Consider the following 20,098-nt stretch of genomic DNA (forward strand, 5'->3'; position numbering starts at 1 on the left):
TCCCAACCTCCTGTATATTCAGTTTTGTACCTAGCATTTGTCACTTGATCTTACAGTGTAAGTATAACATCATTTATAAACATAATCTTAAAATCCAGGATATTATTTTATCAAGCACCTATAACCCAGTGTATTTAACTGTTCCCCTGTTGTTGGATATTCAGTTGTTTCCAATTTTCGGCTATTATAAATAAAGATGCAATGAACAAACGCCAAAGAGATAGCATTTTGATTCATTCCATAGGACAGTCATCCAGAAGTGGAATTACTGGGGCAAAGGATTTGAAGATTCGGAAGACTCTTGGTACATACTGTCAAAATGCCTTCTAGATATGCACCAACTGATGAGAAATTACGAATTCTTTCTGGGAAAGTTGGGGAAGGGTTTGAACATGCCAGCATGACAGAGGAAGAGCCATCCGAGCTGGGAAGTAGTGGGCTCCCAAGCAGGAAGCCATGGGGTATATTTAGTCACGTGACTGCACCGTGAAACTGGAAAGGTATCTGAGGCAGAGAGCTCCTAAACGCCAAGTATGTGAGTCTGACGTTCTAAGCAATGGCCACCCTGGGTAGGTTTGGAGCTGGCCAGGCAGTTTCATTTATAAGTGTCTATTCCATCTCTTCCCATGTCCAACCCCCAGGATACACTTGGGATTGGGTTTGAGCTCAGGGATAATAGCACAGTGAGATACTGTGGGCTGAAACATGAAAACCACAGTCAACGGGGATCTCTAGAAGATTTAAGGTGCTGGCACTGACCTGGTTTGGTTTATAGAAGAAATCTCCGAAAGGTCCTCGCCAGAAAGCTATGGTTCCTGCTCTCCAGGACTCAACATACCGAGACATCAGCCCCATCTGGTAGCACTGGAAGCAAACACAGATGTCAGTAGGACAAGTACATACTGCCAACACAAACCAGATTAGCCATTAATGTTGAGCCCATTCTGTACGCTAAGTGCTTCATATGTGTTATTCTCATTTAATTGTCCTCTTCATCCTAGAAAGTTGGTACAGTCATTCCCAGTTTTCAGATGAGGCCCAGAAGCTTACCCAGAAGGTAGATAGGAGGCTGGGATGAGAATCCACAGGACCTAAAGCCTTCAGCATAGAGGTCCCAAACCCGAATGCCCACAGGGACCATGCAGGTACCATAAATGAGTGAATAGCTGGGTGATGATTAATGGCAATTAACACACAGTCTCAGTGTCAGGGAACCAATAGGGAGTGATGGGGACTATGGTAAATTGGTGAGCGAATGCTCCTTTCTAAGGAGGGAAGCCTCTTTGCAGGTTTCAGTCCATAGTTTGTGGGGCCTAACTGGCCAGATCTATTGAATTTCCAAAAGCGGCAGGAATTCCATATTTTTATTTAAAATCTCCCATTTCTGAAATGTCTGCAATTAATTTAAAATTTTAAAACTTTATGCTGGCCAATACCAAATACATCTGTGGGCTGGATTCAGTTTGTAGGCCACCCACCTGCAATCTCTGCATTATTCTACACCATCTTCTGGCTGGATGAAAAATGAAGGTTATAGGAGTGAATTCTCCATGGGGACAGGAGACTATATTTCCTGGATCACCGCCCACTCTGTATCAGGCACCATGCTGAGGATGCAGGCAAGACAGCTAGATCTTAAGTTTCGTGAAAGCGGCCAGTGACTGAACCATGGAAGTAACTTAATAAATATCTGAATGAATGAATGAATCAATCAATCCAGATTCAGGCTCTCCCCTTAAGGAGCTCACAATCTAGAAGGAACCTAAGTCTCAGACATATACAAGGTAGAGACCAACCATCTAATACCCACGAGAAAAATAAACTAGAAATAAACCTGAGAAGGGTACAGTCACTTCCATGGATGGAATCAAGGATGGCTTCCTGGAGAAGGAAGCATTTGAGTTGGACCTTGAAATATGGGCAAGATGGAATTCACTGGGGATGGGAGCAGGGGTGCAGAGAGGACTCTGGACATCAGGTATAGTATGGTCAGGTGTAGGACAGCCTGGGTCATGTTTTGGGAAGAGCAAGTGAACATGGTAGGGTGAGGGTGAGGGTAAAGCACAGGGAGACAGGACTGGAATGGTGTTTGGTGTAAGATTATAGCCAGGCTTAAAGGAGAGACAGGGCTTTGGTCCCCAGACCTGTTTTTTTTTTTTTGTTTTTTTGAGATGGAGTTTTGCTCTTGTTACCCAGGCTGGAGTGCAATGGCACGATCTCAGCTCACCGCAACCTCTGCCTCCTGGGTTCAGGCAATTCTTCCGCCTCAGCCTCCTGAGTAGCTGGGATTATAGGCACGCGCCACCATGCCCAGCTACTTTTTTGTATTTTTAGTAGAGACAGGGTTTCACCATGTTGACCAGGATGGTCTCGATCTCTTGACTTCGTGATCCACCCACCTCAGCCTCCCAAAGTGTTGGGATTACAGGCTTGAGCCACCGTGCCCGGCTCCCAGACCTGTTTTTAAGCACCCACAACCATCTCCGATATCGTCCCTGCCTTCCTTGGGCACCACCTGCACAAGGCAAGGGAAGTCCCTGGCTCAACTGGAAGGGGTCTAAAGGAAAGGTGTGGTTTTTCTCCTGCCTTGCTGGAGGCTGTCTCCATGAAAACTGTGTTTTCTGGCCCCAGTCTAGGGGAAAGGCATGACCCCAGCTGTGGCCTTAGAGCCCATATGGCATACATAGATAGCACCCAAGGAGAAGAGAAGGATTCTTCCGTGTTGTCTTTAGTACTCTGACATGGCTTGGCTATGTCCCCATTCAAATCTCATCTTGAATTTCCATGTGTTGTGGGAGGGACCCAGTGGGAGGTTACTGAATAATTGGGGCAGATCTTTCCCGTACTATTCTCATGATAGTGAATAAGTCTCATGAGATCTGATGGTTTTATAAAGAAGAGTTTCCCTGCACAAGCTCTTTTCTCTTGTCTGCCACCAGGTGAGATATGCCTTTCGCCTTCCACCATGATTGTGAGGACTCCCCAGCCACGTGGAACTGTGAGTCCATTAAACCTCTTTCTTTGGTAAATTGCCCAGTCTCAGGTATGTCTTTATCACCAGTGTAAAAACAGACTAATACATACTCACACAGAGCCTGGCACAGAGTAAATGTTCAACACATACATGTTAAACAGAACTGACACTGAACTTTTGTCCTTTTATTACCCGCGGGGCCCTGGGACAAATGATGTCATCTTCTGAGCTTCAGTTTCTTCATCTGTAAAATGGGAATAATATGATCTACTCTGCAGGGTGATGATGAGGTTGAGAAAAGATAATTAGAATAAAGAGCCAGAGGCAGTGCCTGATGCCCAGAAGGTGCCTGAGAGATGAGAGGTCCTCCTTCCCTTCTGCATGGGAGGGTCAAACGATAAGCCCTGCCTGCCTTCCCAATTTGCAGAGACATTTCTGGCTCTTCCTAGCCAGTGGCTTAGAGATAATTAAGCATCTCTCTAAAGAGAGGCTTTCTGGTAAACGAAGGACAAAATCAGCCTTGCAGCTGGGAGAGATCCAGCTGCCCTGAAGAACTGTCTCCAGGCTTATGCTTTCCACAGAAACACACCCTGACGAGCAGCTTGGGGAAGCAGGCCATTTGGAGAGGATTTGTGGAATCTCCCAGACAAACAGTTGCGTGAAGGGATCCCATCCAAGCTTATGTGTGAGGGAATAAACACTCGGGCTCAGAAGGCAGGCAGGAAGGCAGGAGCTGGAGACAGTGCTAAGGTCTCAGGGTCAGGGTGCAGGACTCATCCACCGGCAGCATTTCTTACTAGCTGTGGGGCCATGGGGCCTCGGGGCCTCCGGGGAACTCAGTTTGCTTATCAATGAAATACAGATAATAATTCATGTCTTTTAAGGTAGATTAAAGATGTGAACACTATTCTTATATATTAGTAATATTATTCCATTTGGGAAATGATGACCTAGAGCTGTATTAGGTTGCCCGATATGAAGCTGATGTTTCTTTAAGTCAAAAAAGTTAGAATATCAGCAGTTTCATGTAGCTTAACCTAATTATTCTTTCCATGTAACTGAGCCTCCACAACTTCTTACATACTTGTTGCCTATTCCCTGGGTCTCCAGGGTGTTCTGTATTCAATCTACTTTGTTCATCTCATCTCTGCCAATTCCTCCATCCAACCCCGCCTGCTCCCCAAGCACCCTCTCCTCCTGTCTCTCAGGCTGGGTACAGTTCCCAGAAGACTTGTTCTATTTCACTCCTCCCAACCTTCAGCCTAGAATGCCATTTACGGTCACTGCCAATTTGTAATCCTTCTTCAAGGTCCGACTCAAATGCCCGTGGTTCTGCCCACCTCCTCCTGAGACGCGATGTCAGCTTAGTCCCATCCACAAGCTCCTCCATGTCCCACCTCTTGACTAATCCTCTCAGCTTGTATTCTGTTCCCTCAGCACACCTCCCTTCTGTTCCAGGAAAAAGAACTCACTTCCCCAATTGCCTTTGTCCATGCTGTTCCCAGCACTGAGTTTCCTTCCCACATTTTCCCTCTAGCTCTCCACTTTTTAGATACATGGCTTCTCCAAGGACGCCCAGCCTGCCTCCCGGGCACCCCAGCTACTGAGTGGGCTGGGCCTCTTTATGTCAGGAAACCTGTCACACTGTATCATCCTAATCTGGTTGCTTGTCCTGGGCAGGTATTCTGAGGACAGGCACTGTGCCTGACTTACCTATGGACCCCCGTGCTCAGCACACAGTGGGTATGGGAGACCTTGGCTCCCCTTCCCTGCCCAGCTTGGTACTCACTCTCCGTGGATGGCAGAAAAGTGAGGGGAGCAGCTTTCCCTTCTTCCCCTTCTCAGTCTGTGCCACCTTTTAGTAAAATCTCTCAGGGATATACTGGAATAGACCTCTGTTGGTGGTCTAGCAGCAGTCCCTTCCCCAAGAAAGCAGATGGAAAAAGGCCTTCACCTGTCCCTGCTCCTCCCTCAAGTCAGCCTCCTTTCCTGTGAACCCTGGCTCTTCCCACATTGGTAGGAACTTCCCCTTCATGACCAACTTGGCAAAGAAGGCACAAGTCCATGGCATCTGAGAGAATCCTCAAGGGTCAGCTTACCTTAATTAACACTTCAAAGTATCCTTCTGCGTTGGCAGGGCTGATGGGCGTATAGGCTCTCTGAATTTCTAAGTCATCTACTATCCCTCTAGGAAAGAGAAGCATGCAATCAGTCAGCCAGTCATTCAACAAACCCTTATGAGGCCAGGCATGGTGGCTCATGCCTGTAATCCCAACACTTTGGGAGGCTGAGGCAGGCAAATCACTTGAGGTCAGGAGTTAGAGACCAGCCTGGCCAACATGGTGAAACCCATCTCTGCTAACAAAAATTTAGCCGGGTGTGGTGGCTCACGCCTGTAGTCTCAGCTACTTGGGAGGCTGAGGCATAAGAATCATTTGAACCTGGAAGGCGGAGGTTGCAGTGAGCCAAGATCATGCCACTGCACTCCAGCCTGGGCAACAGAGCAAGACTCTGTCTCAAACAAACAGACAAACAACCGCGAATCCTTATGCGGTACCTCCTCTGCCAGCATGGTGAAAGTAAAGGTCCTCACTGAGAGGTAGGCAAGGTGCAAGAAGGAAAAAAAAAAGAATACTGGGCTCATCCACTGCCACGTGCTGGCTGTGAGATCCCAGTAGATCATCTGATTCCTCATGGCCCCTTCTGTAAAATGTGGACAGCTATCTGCATTCCAGTTGTGTGGCTCCTCTGGGACTACAGATGGGAGAGTGCTTCAAAAGTGCACCGAGGATGTAAGTTGTTTTGGGGACATGACTAACATTTTTCCTGACCTCTTCTCTACCACAGAATGATAAAGATAAAAACAACTGTTAACATTTATTAAACACTTACTAGCACCTGACAGAAGCATTGGGACTGGAAGGATTCTCAAAGGGGCCCTAGTCTAAAGCCCTATCTCATGCATGAATCCTTTACGTTACCAACAGGGTCAGGATAACCACCATGAGTCACAGTAACAGCCACAGTGTATTAAATGCATACATGCATCAAGCATTTCATATGCATTATCTCATTTAACTCAAACAACAACCCAAATGAGGAAGCCAATGCTCAGAGAAGGGAAGTCACCTGCACAGCTCAAATTCAACCAGAGCTCTGACGTCAGAGCTGGGCTCCTCACCACTGTTCCTCAGAGCTTCCCAGGAGCTTCCCTAAGCAGTCGTCTCTCAAATCCTACCACGTACAAAATTTCTTCTCTGAGGTATGCGAAGATTACAAAGGCCCTGTCTCAATGCACCAAAAGCAGGAGGGCCTGGACAGAAATATTTAATAAATGCTTACAAAACAAATGGGGACATAAGGAACAGAGCATAGAACGTGGCTTGGCTGCAGAGCACTATGACGTCTGCTGCAACAGAGGTAAAACTGGCATATTTCGGAGGGAGTGCACAGTCTCCTCTGGGAGCCTCGGAAACCTCCTAGAGGTAGGCAGGATGGGCCAACCACTGACAGGGGCAGATGGGGACAGGAAGGATGGTGGGAATGTGGCGTGGAGCAGGAGGCTGAGACCAGAGCAGGGGTGGGGTGGCAGAGGGAGAAGAACATGGCGGGAAAGCAAGCTGGGGCCTTGGGTTAGGACATCATCATGGAGGCAATCTGGTACCTCAGATACTTTCTGCAGTGCTACATTGTCTCCATGTGGCACCTGAGAGTGACAGGGTCAGATGTGTGTGTTAGGGATGTCACCGCAGGGACAGAGAGGAAGATGGAGGGGAGCCAGCCTGGAGGCAGGGAGTTCTAGGCATTCTAGCTCACGAATGGAGGTATGTCTGGGGCTGTGACCTGCCCTGTGGTCCCTCCTGCCCACTGAGATAGTGAACTTCTAGGACTGCTGGCCAGGCCACAGGCCAGAAGGAGCTGGACACAAACATCAGGGACCAATGTGAGGCAAGTGGCCAGAGTCTAAGCAGCAGTAAGTACTCTCCTGGTTTCCACCTTCTACTCTGGCCACACCTTGTTTCCTTTGCTAGCTCCTCCTCCTCTTGCCAATACCTCAGATGCCGGTGTTTCCAGGGTACGGTCCTATGCCCCTTCCTGTTTCCATGCATGCGTGTTCCCAGATGCCACTCAGGTATGTGCCAACGACTCCCAAACCCATGCTTGCAGCTCAGATCTCTCTACTGAGGCTCAGACTCGCAGAGCCAACAGCCTGGCAGACCACTCTACCTGGATATCCCAAAGGGTCTTGTCTCTGGGCAGGCAGGGGTGGGGACCGGAGTGGGAGTAGAGTGCCTAAGTAGGCTGGGAAGTAGGAACCTCAGAGGAGTGGTTAAGAATGTCACTCAGGAGCCAGGCTGACTGGGTTTAAATCCTGGGTCTGTGACTTATTAGCTATGTGGTGCTGGGCAAGCCCTTTATTCTCAATTCTATCAATTGGTAAATAATCACGTTAGGTTCATACCACAAGCTCTAAAGCCAGACTGCTTGCCTTCAAATCCTGGCTCCAACATTTCCTAACTGCATGGCCTTGGGCAAGTTTCTGGACCCCTCTAAATTCAATGTCCTCTGGGGAATAACTGCGCCTACCACACAGGATTTTGTGAGGGTGAAATGATTTCACACACAGAAGCACACAGAACCGTGACTTGGATAGTAAATGCTATGAAAGTGATTGTGTTATTATTTATTATGAAAATGCATTATCTAGTCCAATTCCAAGAACCCTCTGAATCATGTGTCACTATGTCTGTCTATCTTGAAGATGACAAATGGAGGCTTAAGGGAGAGTACGCTAGTTGCTCAAGACCACCAGATCCTCCCACTACCTGAGCGTACCGTAGGATGAGGTGCTGGCCGGGCTGCAGGCCAAGCTGGCTGTTCCCAGGTAGAGCAAAGCGGACACGGTAGGTGTCCTTAGTGAGTCTGTCCATGGCACTGATGCAGAAGGCCACGAAGGTCTTTGGGTTCAGCTTGGAGGGACAGCTCTGCAACAAGAAGAGATCCAACAGCTAGAGGCCAGGGCTCCACAGATCCACAGGCGTCCACTGCACCCTTCCCCCTGTCTCCAAGGAGAGGCTGTCTCAGCTTGGGAAGTTTCCTGTAAACTGGACACTAGCCTCACCTCACTTCCCTTTCAAAATCAGATCCAAGAATGGCAGAGCATTTTCCTTTGAGCTTATCCTGCTCTTAAGTCTTCCATGGCTCCCTCAGCTCCAGGGTAAAGTGCAGGCTCCTTCCTTAGCTGGACACTCAAGGGCCCTGTGGATGACCCTCAAGCCTCATCTTATCACCCAGTCTGTCCATGACACTGATGCCAGACTTTTCTCTGTCCTCCCAAGAATACCCTGCTGACTCCTATTTCTGAGTCTTTGTTTGCTCAAGTAGTGCCCTCTATCTAGAACATTCATCTCCAATGTATAAAAGACCTATCCATTCTTCAAACCTGCTAAAATCCAGATGTGCAGAATTTAGAAGTTGATGGGACCTGAGAATATCTAACTCAATACCTGTGTATTACATATGTGGAAACTAAGGCCTGAGTTGAGTCATGCTGGCTTGCTTGTCCACAGTCAGACTTTAAACAAAGATTCAAATACATGTCTAAGTCTCAGCCCACTGCCTTTAACATTCCACCCCATCCTGTACCTCCTCCAGGAAGCCTTCTCTGAATGCTGTCACTCACAGATCTTTCTCGCCTATAAAATACTCCATTAATTCCTGGGACCCTTCATATCCAGCTTAGGGCCTGGCACCAACTCTGGAACCCCAGTTACCCATGGTAGTGCTGACAGTATCACTGAACTGACAGAAATTCTCCGGCCTGGCATTTGAGGCCTTGTCTCCACTCTGCCCCTTCCCACATCCCCATCCAGGATGACCTTACCATCATCCAGAGCACCTGGGCACCCTCTGGCACAGCTGCCTGGGGCTTTGAAAAGAGCACTGGACTGGAAGTAGGGAGAACTGGGTTTAGCCCCACCTCAGCTGCTGCCTCCCTGTGGGGCCTTTAGCATATCAATTGATCCTCTGGGATTCAGTTTCCCAGTCTATAAAAAGGAGCCACTCATCCCTGAAAACTTTATAGGGTTATCATGAGGGTCAGATGAGATACAATGTAAAAATGTAAGTTACCATGGAAATGTAAAATCTTTTCCCATTATTATTGCTTCATTAAAAGTTAAAAAACAAAATTATAAATTGGAATATGCTATTTTATAGAACTGACAAAATGTTTGGATCTATTTGCTTCCATCTGTTTGCAATTTTTTTTTTTTTTTTTGAGATGGAGTCTTACTCTGTCACCCAGGCTGGAGGGCAGTGGCATGATCTTGTCTCAATGCCACCTCCACCTCCCAGCTTCAAGTGATTCTTGTGCCTTAGCCTCCTGGACAGCTGGGATTATAGATGTGTGCCATCACGCCCAGCTAATTTTTGTATTTTTAGTACAAAATTTAGATGGGGTTTCACCATGTTGGCCAGGTTGGTCTCGAACCCTTCACCTCATTTCCAGTGTTATAATAGGTGATGACAGCTACTGAGCATCTACCATGTGCCAGGTGCTTTACATATTTATCCCATGAAATTCTCATAACAACTTACAAAGTATTAACATCCTCATTTTTCAGATGAGAAAACTAAGGTTTAGCACACTAAAATGACATGCCCAACATTACACAATTAACTGGTAGAACTGGGCCTCAGTTCACACTCTATCACAATCCTGTGGTTCTTTTTTTTTTTTTTTTTTTTTTGAGACATAGTGTCACTCTGTCACCCAGGCTGAAGTGCAGTGGTGCAATTTCGACCCATTGCAACCTCTGCCTCCCGGGTTCAAGTGATTCTTAAGCCTCAGCCTCCCAAGTAGCTGGGACACAGGGGCACACCACCACACCTGGTTAATTTTTATATTTGTAGTAAAGACAGGGTTTTGCCATGTTGGCCAGGCTGGTCTTGAACTCCTAAGCCTTAGATGATCCACCTGCCTCGGCCTCCCAAGTGTTGGGATTACAGGCATGAGGCACCATGCCTGGTCAAGTAACCCTGTGGTTCTTTGTCCCCCTTCTGTAAGCTGAGTTTTTTCAGCACTGATACCCTGGCACTTTTATTATCAACCTCCTTGTGCCTAGCATACAGAATATGGTACTCAGTAGATCTGAGAGAAACACATTCATTCATTCATTCAACAAATATTTAATGAGTGCCAACTGTAATGCCAGGAACTACTCAAGGTGCTGAGGATAGAACAGTGAGCAAGACAGAGGCCCCTTCTCTTCCAGAACTAATATTTTAGCAAGAAGATGGACAATATACACATAAAAGAGTACATCTGGATGGTGTCTGGTAGTCCTGAGTTAGGAACAGAAATGAAATTTGAGCAGAGATCAGAAAGAAGTAAAAGGGTGAGCCATGTGGAGATGGAGGGCAGTGAGAAACAGAGGTTGTCATGAATACTCCCCAGTCATGGGCAGAGGCCAGAGGGTTCTAGTCCCCATCACCACCTTCCAGTGGCAGAAATACAAGGAGACATTAAATATAAAGTCATTCATGCCTGTAATCCCAGCAAGCACTTTGGGAGGCCAAGATGGGAGGTCTGCTTAGGCCTAGGAGTTGAGCACAGCCTAGGCAATACAGCAAGACCCCATCTCTATCTTCATAAAAAGCAAAACTGTGGCCAGGTGCAGTGGCTCACACCAGTAATCCCACTACTTTGGGAGGCCAAGGCAGGCAGATCACTTGAGGTTAGGAGTTTGAGGCCAACATGGTGAAACCCTGGCTCTACTAAAAATGCAAAAAAAATTAGCCAGGCATGGTGGTGGGCGCCTGTAATCCCAGGTGCTCAGGAGGCTGAGGCAGGAAAATCACTTGAACTTGGGAGGCAGAGGTTTCGGTGACCTGAGATCACACCACTGCATGCCAGCCTAGGCAACGGAGTGAGACTCCATCTCAAAAATAATAATAATAATAATAATAATAATAATATATAAAGTCATGTTGTTTGGGGTTCAGAAAAACAACTGCAAGGCCAAGCATGGTGGCTCATGCCTGTAATCACACCACTTTGGGAGGCCCAGGAGGATGGATCACTTGAGGTCAGGAGTTTGAGACCAGCCTGGCCAACATGATGAAACCCCATTTTTACTAAAAATACAAAATTAGCCAGGTGTAGTAGTGCATGCCTGTGATCCCAGCTACTTGGGAGGCTGAGGCAGGAGAATTACTTGAACCTGGGAGGTGGAGGTTGCAGTGAAGCAAGATCGTGCCACTGTACTCCAGCCTGGGCAACAAGAGAGAAACTGTCTCAAAAAAAGAAAGAAAAGAAAAACAACTGTATTTGTTCAGGATGTATGATCTATAGTTTAAGAACAACAGGTGTGGCCAGGTGCGGTGGCTCACACCTGTAATCCCGGAACTTTGGGAGGCTGAGATGGGCGGATAACCTGAAGTCAGGAGTTTGAGACCAGCCTGACCAATATAGAGAAACTCTGTCTCTGCTAAAAATACAAAATTAGCTGGGCATGGTGGTGCATGCCTGTAATCCCAGCCACTTGGTAGGCTGAGGGAAGAGAATCGCTTGAGCCCGGGAGGCAGAGGTTGCGGTGAGCCGAGATCATGCCGTTGCATTCCAGCCTGGGCAACAAGAGCGAAACACCACCCCCCCTCACAAAAAAAAACCTCACACACACAAAAAAACAAACAACAACAACAACAACAACAAAATACAAAAAATTAGGCAGGTGTGGTGGCACCAGCCTGAGGCTGAGGCAGGGGAATTGCATGAACCCAGGAGGCGGAGGTTGCAGTGAGCTGAGATTGCATCACTGCACTCCAGCCTGGTGACAGAACAAGATTCTGTCTCAAAAAAAAAAAAAAAAAAAGACTAAGCTTTGGTCCAGTTTGGGCCCCAACAATGGGGAACGGTTGGTCAAAAAGTGACAATGGTCAGGCATGGTGGCTCATGTCTGTAAATCCCAGCCCTTTGGGAGGCCAAGGTGGGAGGATCACTTGAGACCAAGAGTTTGAGACCAGCTCTGGCAATGTAGTGAGACACTCCAACTCTACAAAAAAGAAAAAAAAAAGTGATGATGCCATATGGCATTGAGAGAAGTAGAAATGGGAGACGACTTCTGCTCCACATTAATCAGGAGGGACACGGAAAATGGGAAGACTGTTCAGAGGTGAAAGACAGGGACAGATTCAAACAAAACCTGTGTAGTGTCAGAAGGAATGGGTCCTCAGTTTCCCTATCTGTGTAATATAGGGGGTGAAGTCCAGTGTTCTGACATCTATAACTGTGAACCCTCCCAAACATTACAATAAAGGGCTAAACAGCTTAGTCAGACTATCAAGTCCTGGAAGAGTTAAGAAAAGGAGAAACAAGTCAGTAAGGACCAGAGAAGAAGAAATATCAGCCCTAACATCCTTTATTTACCTATATGTTATAACTAGTTTGGTCCATAAGGACAAGGACTGTGTCTGTCACGCTCGCTCTCAAATCCTGTCTCACAAGGCCTGGTATATAATAGGTGCTCAATAAATATTTATTAAGTGAAATGAATGTCAAGCTCTGTGCTATATATCACAAATGTTTAGCCTCATTTTACAGATGGGGCAACTAAGGAAGTTTGCCTCAAACCACACAGCTGCTAATAAGTTTGTTCCAGGGCTGGGCTTTGAGCCTGGATCTGTTTGCTTCTGTTATGCTCACTCTTTTCTTCTGCTATACAGTCAGGGAAGGCTTCCCAGAGGTGTGCTTTTCAGGGCCAAGGCAAGTAGATTCTGCCACCCTGGTGTTCATGTTGAGAAGCAGTTCCCCTCACCTGTGATTCTGGTCCATGCAGCAGGCTCCTGTCCTTGCTGGCTCGGGCTGCCTCCCACCTTGCCAGGTTTTGGTGATAGAGGTCAAACACACAGGGTGAGCAGCCACTGCCGCAGCACTGGGAGGGCAAGGGTTCCATGGGCCGCAGCTGCAGCCAAGCTTCCTCAATGTCGTCGTCCTCCTCCCTCTCACCCATCATCAGTGGGCTTGGGCAACCTAGAAGGAACAACTGGGTGCTCTTCCAGAACAGACCAGGCTCTATGAGACCACAAGCCCAGGCCTTATTCCTTGGCCAGCCTGGGAGGGGGAAAACTCAGGGGTTATTCTCTGGTCTCCTCTATTCCTCACATTCTCCAAGGCCTGCAGAGGCCAGGCTCTGTGCAAGCAAGGGGACAGAGATAGATCAGCCAAAGAGTCTGTGGTCTGGTGGGAAGCATTAATCACTTACTATCATTGGTTTTAGAAGAGCAATCCCTCATGTGAAATGAATCTTTCTTTACTAGAGGAAAGGTTTTGACTTCAGGAAACCTGGTTCTACTACTTATGAGCTCTATGCCTACAGGAAGGTTTAGCAGGGTGGGACACCGTTGAGCACAAGGATGGTATCTTATTCTTTCAGAAGCATAGTTTGGCATATGGAAGAAAGGCCACAACAATCAGATCTGGTAACCAAGGTTTCCTGATCTCTTCCTGTGCTCTGAGTGCCAGTCTATACTTTTCATGGAAAAGTCTCATTGAATTTAAAAGATATTTTTGTTTTGTTTTGTTTTTCTGAGATGAGGTCTCACTCTGTTGCCCAGGCTGGAGAGTAGTGGCATGCTCATATCTCACTGCAGCCTCAACCTCCTGGGCTCAAGCAATCCTCCTGCCTCAGTATCCTGAGTAGCTGGGACTACAGGTGTGCGCCACCATATGTGGCTAATTTTTTTTCCTTACTTTTCATAGAAAAGGTCTCACTATGTTGCTAATCTGGTCTCAAATTATAAAGTAAAATATATACTTACAACTCAATTAATTATAAAAATTATAAAAATTAATTAAACATATAAAAGAACACCTGTGTAACTACTACACAGCCAAGTAAAAAGAACCTTGCCAGCATTCCAGAAGCCACCTGTGTCCCTTCCTGATAACTCCACTTCTCCCAGGTTACCATAATCTGACTTTTATGATAATTATTTCATTTTTCCCCTAGTTTTGTCACTTTATTTGCAATCCTAACCACTACAGTTCAGCTTCGCCCAGTTTCGTACAGCTCCTAAAATGGTGGCAACTAGGGTTTTAACTCTGGTGTGTTTGGTTTCAATACATACTGTTCTTCAATCACAGGAAACAGAAGAAGGCTGTGATGGTCCAGGTAGGATGGGATGAGGACTCAGACCTGCAGCTTCAGACCGAATGAGAAGGCAGGGGTCAATGAGACAAATACTCAAGAGGAAATTAACAGGACAGTGAGACCGACTAGATGTCAGGGAGTGTGGGGGATGGAGGGGTTGAAGGGACATCCAACCCTTTGGAGCTGGCTTGGATTTTGGGTAGACACAAGGCTCAAGAAGTTGAGTTTTAAGAAAAAGAAGAGGCCAGGCACGGTGGCTCATACCTGTAATCCCAGCACTTTGGGAGGCCCTGAGGTTCGGAGTTTGAGATCAGCCTGACCAACATGGAGAAACCCTGTCTCTACTAAAAATACAGATTAGCCAGGCATGGTGGTGGATGCCTATACCAGGTACTTGGGAGGCTAAGGCAGTAGAATTGCTTGAACCTGGGAGGTGAAGGTTGCAGTGAGCCAAGGTCACGCCATTGCACTCTAGCCTGAGCAACAGAGTAAAACTCCGTCTCAAAAAAAAGAAGAGAGTTTACTTTGAGATATGCTATGCCTGCTTGCGGAGCGCCTGTGGGGCATCCAAGTACAAAATCCAGTAGTGAGTTGGATTAAACAGGTCTAGATATGAGTCTGGAGATGCAGAAACAAAAAAGAGAGAAAAACAGGTACAGGTGAAGGCCTGCCTGACTTCACTCCCTCCTGTGAGCACTCCATGCATTTGGTCCATCCCTGGTTATAAAAGGGGCTCAATAAACACTTTTCTTTCTTTTTTAACAGGGTCCTGTTAATTTCTTCTTATTTCTCTCATTGACCCTTGCCTTCTCACTCTGCCTGAAGCTGCACGTCTAGGTCCTCATCCCATCTCACCTGGACCATCACAACTTTCTCCTGTTTCTCGTGACTGAAGAATGATATGTTTTGAAACCAGAACAATGCCCAGCTAGTTTTCATATTTTGAGTAGTGACAGGGTTTCACCATGTTGCCCAGGCTGGTCTTCAACTCTTGACATCAGGTGATCTGCCCACCTTGCCTCCCTAAGTGCTGGGATTATAGGCGTGAGCCACCGTTCCCGGCCAATAAACACTTTTCAGATGAATAAGTCTCTCTCTTTACCTTACAGTATTCTAACTGTTACATGTGTATGTGTCTCTCTTCTTTGAAACAGTTCTACTTGAGGGCAGAGTTCTGTTTTTCATTTATTCATGAAATGGCACAGTGGTTAGTCTTTTTTTTTTTTTTTTAGATAGAGTCTCGCTCTGATGCCCAGGCTGGAGTGCAGTGGTGTGATCTTGGCTTACTATAACCTCTGCCTCCCGGCTTCAAGCAATTCTCATACCTCAGTCTCCCAAGTAGCTGGGATTTCAGGTGTGCAGCACTACGCTCAGCTAATTTTTGTGGAGATGGCGTTTCACCATATTGGCCAGGCTGGTCTCAAACTCCTGGCCTCAAGTGATCTGCCTGCTTCAGCCTCCCAAAGTGCTGGGATTACAGCATGAGCCACTGTGCCTGGCCACAATGGCTATTTTTAAATGTGTATAATATGAAAGAAGGGAAGAAAGAAAGGAACTCAGTTTCAGAGCTATTGGTTAAACATAGTCTGAAAGATAAATTGGTGAGGAGAAGTTAAATGGTTATTAATTATGTATTTATTTATTTTGGAGATATGGTTTTACTCTGTTGCCCAGGCTGGAGTGCAGTGGCATGATCATGGCTCACTGCAGCCTCAACCTGCTGGGCTCAAGCAATCCTCCTACCTCAGACTAGAGTAGCTGGGACTACAGGCATGTGCCACCATAGCCAACTAATTTATTTTTTGTAGAGATGGGGTCTCACTGTGTTGCTCAGGCCGGTCTCAAACTTCTGGACTAAAGCAATCCTCCTGCCTTGGCCTCTCAAAGTGCTGGGATTACAGCATGAGCCACTGTGCCCAGTCTGAATTATTTTGAGATGTTTCTGTGAGGGCAGTTCAGGATATATCAGGGTTCTCCACACTTACATGTAGAACTCCACAGTTTATATGGAAACCTCACCTGCAAGCTAACTATTCATTTAAAATTTCACAGGCAGGCTGGGCACAGTGGCTCAGACCTGTAATCCTAGCACTTTCAGAGGCCAAGGCAGGAGAACTGTTTGAAGCTAGGAGTTCAAGTCCAGAGTAGGCAACATAGCAAGACCCTGTCTCTCAAATAATAAAATATAATTCCACAGGCAAATCAAAGTAAAAGAGTGTTCCCCCGCAACCAGGCGCAGTGGCTCATGCCTGTAATCCCTGCACTTCGGGAGGCTGAGGCAGGCAGATCACCTGAGGTCAGGAGTTTGAGATCAGCCTGGCCAACATGATGAAACCATGTCTCTACTAAAAATACAAAAAATTAGTCAGACTTGGTGGCGGGCGCCTATAATCCTAGCTACTAGGATTCCGCTGAGGCAGAAGAATCACTTGAACCTGGGAGGTGGAGGTTGCAGTAAGCTGAGAGATTGCACCGCTGCACTCCAACAACCTGGGCAACAGGAGCAAAACTCCATCTAAAAAAAAAAAAAAGAGGAGAGAGAAAGCGAGAGAGAGAGAGAGAGAGAGAGAGAGAGAGAGAGAGAGAGAGTGTTCCTCCCTCTTAGTACTGAGAGCAGAGCTGAGGAGAAGTCTGATGCTACAGAGCATTATTTGATGTAAACATCGTACCTCTAAAATGCAACTACCTTTGAGAGCTCCCAGCATTTTATTTCTTTCCATTCATTCCTCCCACAAACACTAGGCGGGAGCTGCTGCACGAGGTGCTCCAGGATATAGAGGTGAGAAACCCTCATCCTGTCCTGGAGGAGTTCCTGGACTGGTGAGAGAGTCACTCACTAAACAGATGATAACCATTATAAAAGATGCCATTTACTGGGCCAGAGTCTATGCCAAGTGCTCTGCAGGCCTCACTCAATCCTCCCAACAGCCATACGTAGGTAGGCCACGCTCCTCCTCATTTTATAGAGGAGAAAACTGAGGCCCAGGTCAGGAAGCCAGAAGTACGCAGGCCAGTATGCACGCCTGAGCCTCTTTCTCCTTCAGACTGGTGCTCTTTCTCACGAGGCTTCCAAAGGGAAGGGAAGGGGTGCCTTCATCTCCAATTCCCAGCACCTGCACTGGGCTGGCACAGAGCAGGGAATCTATTACCAAACTGTCATCAAGTTTTACGGGCACTCTGGGGCCTCCAAATGGCCCTAATTTCACTCATGCATAAAGTAATAGGATCAAAGAGTGGGCCAAGTCTGTGAGGGGGCAGAGAAGCAAACCACCAAGTCTGCCAGAGAGCAGGGAAGTCCCATTTCTGGGATCCCAATCACTTCCCAGGAGTCCATACCTGTAAGACCTTTTCCTGCTTCCCACCCCCATTTATACTGGAGCTTCCTGTGGTACCATAGGATGTAATTCCACTCTCTCCCTATACCAGCCATCAGCACATCTGCCACCAGTCCCCTGCTTAGCAACCTTTAATGGCTCCTGTTGACTACTAGATAGAATCCAATCTCCTTGCCTGGTGCCCAAAGCTCTTTCTGATCAGACCTTATCCAAATTCTCTTACCACTTACTATCATTGGTTTCAGAAGGGCAGTGTTAAATGAATCTTTCTTTTTTCTTTTTCTTTTTTGAGACACTGCACTCTCTGGAGTGCAGTGGCGTGATCTCAGCTTACTGCAACTTCTGCCTCCCAGGTTCAAGCAATTCTCCTGCCTCAGCCTCCGGAGTAGCTGGGACTACAGGCATGTGCCATCATGCCCAGCTAATTTTTGTATTTTTTTAGTAGAGACGGGGTTTTACCATGTTGGCCAGGATGGTCTCAATCTCTTGACCTCATGATCCGCCCGCCTCAGCCTCCCAAAGTGCTGGGGTTACAGGCATGAGCCACCATGCCCAGCCATGAATCTTTCTTTAACAGAAGAGTTTAACTTCAGAAAACTTGCTACTGCTCATGAGCTCTATCACTTCAGGAAGGTTTAGCAGGCTGGAATCCCCTTCAGGTCAAGGATGGTGTCTTAGGCTGTGCATGGGAGCTCACACCTGTAATCCCAGCACTTTGGGAGGCCGAGGTGGGCAGATCACCTGATGTCAGTTCCACATCAGCCTGGCCAACATGATGAAATCCAGCCTCTACTAAAAATACAAAAATTAGCCATGCATAGTGGCACATGCTTGTAATCCCAGCTACCCAGGAGGCTGATGCAGAAGAATCACTGGAACCCAGGAGGCAGAGGCTGTAGTGAGCTGAGATCGTGCCACTGCACTCCAGCCTGGGTGACAGAGTGAGACTCTGTCTCAAACAAACAAACAAAAAAGGATGGTGTCTTATTATTTCTGTATTCTACCACCAAGCACAGCCTGGCATATAGAAGGTTCCCTGTGACTGCTTACTCAGGTTACAAATACGATCTGGGAGCCTGGAAAACAGCGCTAGGTGTTGGGAGGCAACAAAGGTAAACAGGTCATTGTCCTTACCCTCACAGAACCTCATAGGCTACACACTGTTACATCAACCCAGTCCATTTTTACTGTATGCTATTGACCAGGTATGCATTATGAGTGAATGAGGTCTGGTCCCCTATTTATGATGATTTTGTGTGTGTGTGTGACAGAGTCTTGCTGTATTACCCAGGTTGGAGTGCAGTGGCAGTATCACAGCTCATTGCAGACTCAATCTCCCATGCCCAAGTGATCCTCCTATCTCAGCCTCCTGAGTACCTGGGACTACAGGTGTGCGCCACCATGCCTGGCTAATTTTATTATTTGTAGAGAGGAGGTCTCATCATGTTGCCCAGGCTGGTCTCAAACTCCTGGGCTCAAGCGGCCCCTCCCACTTAGGCCTCCCAAAGTACTGGGATTCCAGGTGTGAACCATGACTCCGCCGTCTCCACGTTTTAACAGTCTCACTTTCTCTGCTATTTTGGAAATTAGCAGGAAAGTTGGCCATGTCAGTCATAAATTTTAAAGAGCTGGTTCATGTGTCCAGTGAGCCTCTATCTTTTCGTTCAAGAGGCACCACCTTTAATCCAGGCCTTGACACATATTGCCTCAGGTTGGATGACTTTTCCCACCCCAGGCCTTGGTTTTAAAGGTCAATCTCCCTTCAAAGGCCCTCCCTGAACTTCCCCCTCCTCTTTCTCTATAAGGCACTCTATTTACTTCTATTATATGCTCATTCACTAAACATATTTACTAGGTGCCAGGCACTGTTCTCAAGGCTGCGAATACAGCACTGAAGAAACTGAAACCCTTGCACTTATGGAGGTGAGAAACAGTTATTAGACAAGATCAAAATGGAAAACAGATGGCACGAAAGTTCGAAATGCTAAAGAGAAAAACAGAAAAGGGATAGGGAGTGTGTGTATCGCAGTTGACTTATCTGTTTGTGCTGTTTACCTGCGTTCTGTCTGCATCTCCCATCTGTCTTATTTACCAATGCCAACCGGGGCTCAGAGCAGCGCCTGACACAGCGGGCAGCTGATAGACAGGTGTTGAGCCAGGAGCAAAGGCGCAGCTTCATCGCTCTCTCCCTGCTTTCAGGAGGCGAAATGGGAAATCCAGAGGGAAAGGAAAAGGGAGGAAAGTGGCTCGCTTCTGGCGCAGGGGAAGAGGTGTGCACTGAGCAGTCGCGCTCGGAGTTGGCTTGGGGGACACTCGAACACTCAGGAGAGGGGCAGCGACCGAGGCGCTCGCAGCAGCGCGCTGTACAGGTGCACAAGCTTAGGCATTTCCATCCCTATTTTTACAGCGGTGGACACGGCCTCAGAGAGGGAAGTGCCTTCCCAAGCACCAACTGCTCATAAGAGGTCAACCTTATTCTAAGGCCAGGTTTGAAGTCCAGGAGCGATTCTGAATCCGCCACGACTACTCACCTACTAGCCTGCGTTTCCCCTCTCATGAGGATTCTACGGATTCCTCCCAGTCTCCGGGCAGGCGGGGCAGGCTCAGCAGGTCTCACCTATAAGGAAATGAGAACA

General features: G+C 47.2%; 1 protein-coding gene across 4 annotated transcripts in view; it reads right to left on the bottom strand.

Moving 5' to 3' along the window:
• Positions 1-20,083, bottom strand: part of CYB5RL (cytochrome b5 reductase like) — a 33,284-nt gene extending 13,201 nt beyond the window's left edge. The window contains exons 1-6 of one of the 4 annotated variants that reach the window (XM_074380863.1): positions 19,994-20,083; positions 19,518-19,651; positions 12,793-13,007; positions 7,811-7,959; positions 5,074-5,161; positions 760-864 (exon numbers count right to left, since the gene is read on the bottom strand). In XM_074380863.1, coding sequence (XP_074236964.1) covers positions 760-864; positions 5,074-5,161; positions 7,811-7,959; positions 12,793-13,007; positions 19,518-19,651; positions 19,994-20,019 — 717 coding nt within the window. In that variant the 5' untranslated portion in view covers positions 20,020-20,083. Of the gene's footprint in view, positions 1-759; positions 865-5,073; positions 5,162-7,810; positions 7,960-12,792; positions 14,179-19,517; positions 19,652-19,993 lie in introns of those variants that run through there. The other 3 variants (XM_074380864.1, XM_003921526.4, XM_074380865.1) reach the window with 3 other exon arrangements.
• Positions 20,084-20,098: the final 15 nt, after the last annotated feature.

This window comes from Saimiri boliviensis, chromosome 11 (genome assembly GCF_048565385.1).
Source record: "Saimiri boliviensis isolate mSaiBol1 chromosome 11, mSaiBol1.pri, whole genome shotgun sequence".
NCBI classification, from domain to species: domain Eukaryota; kingdom Metazoa; phylum Chordata; class Mammalia; order Primates; family Cebidae; genus Saimiri; species Saimiri boliviensis.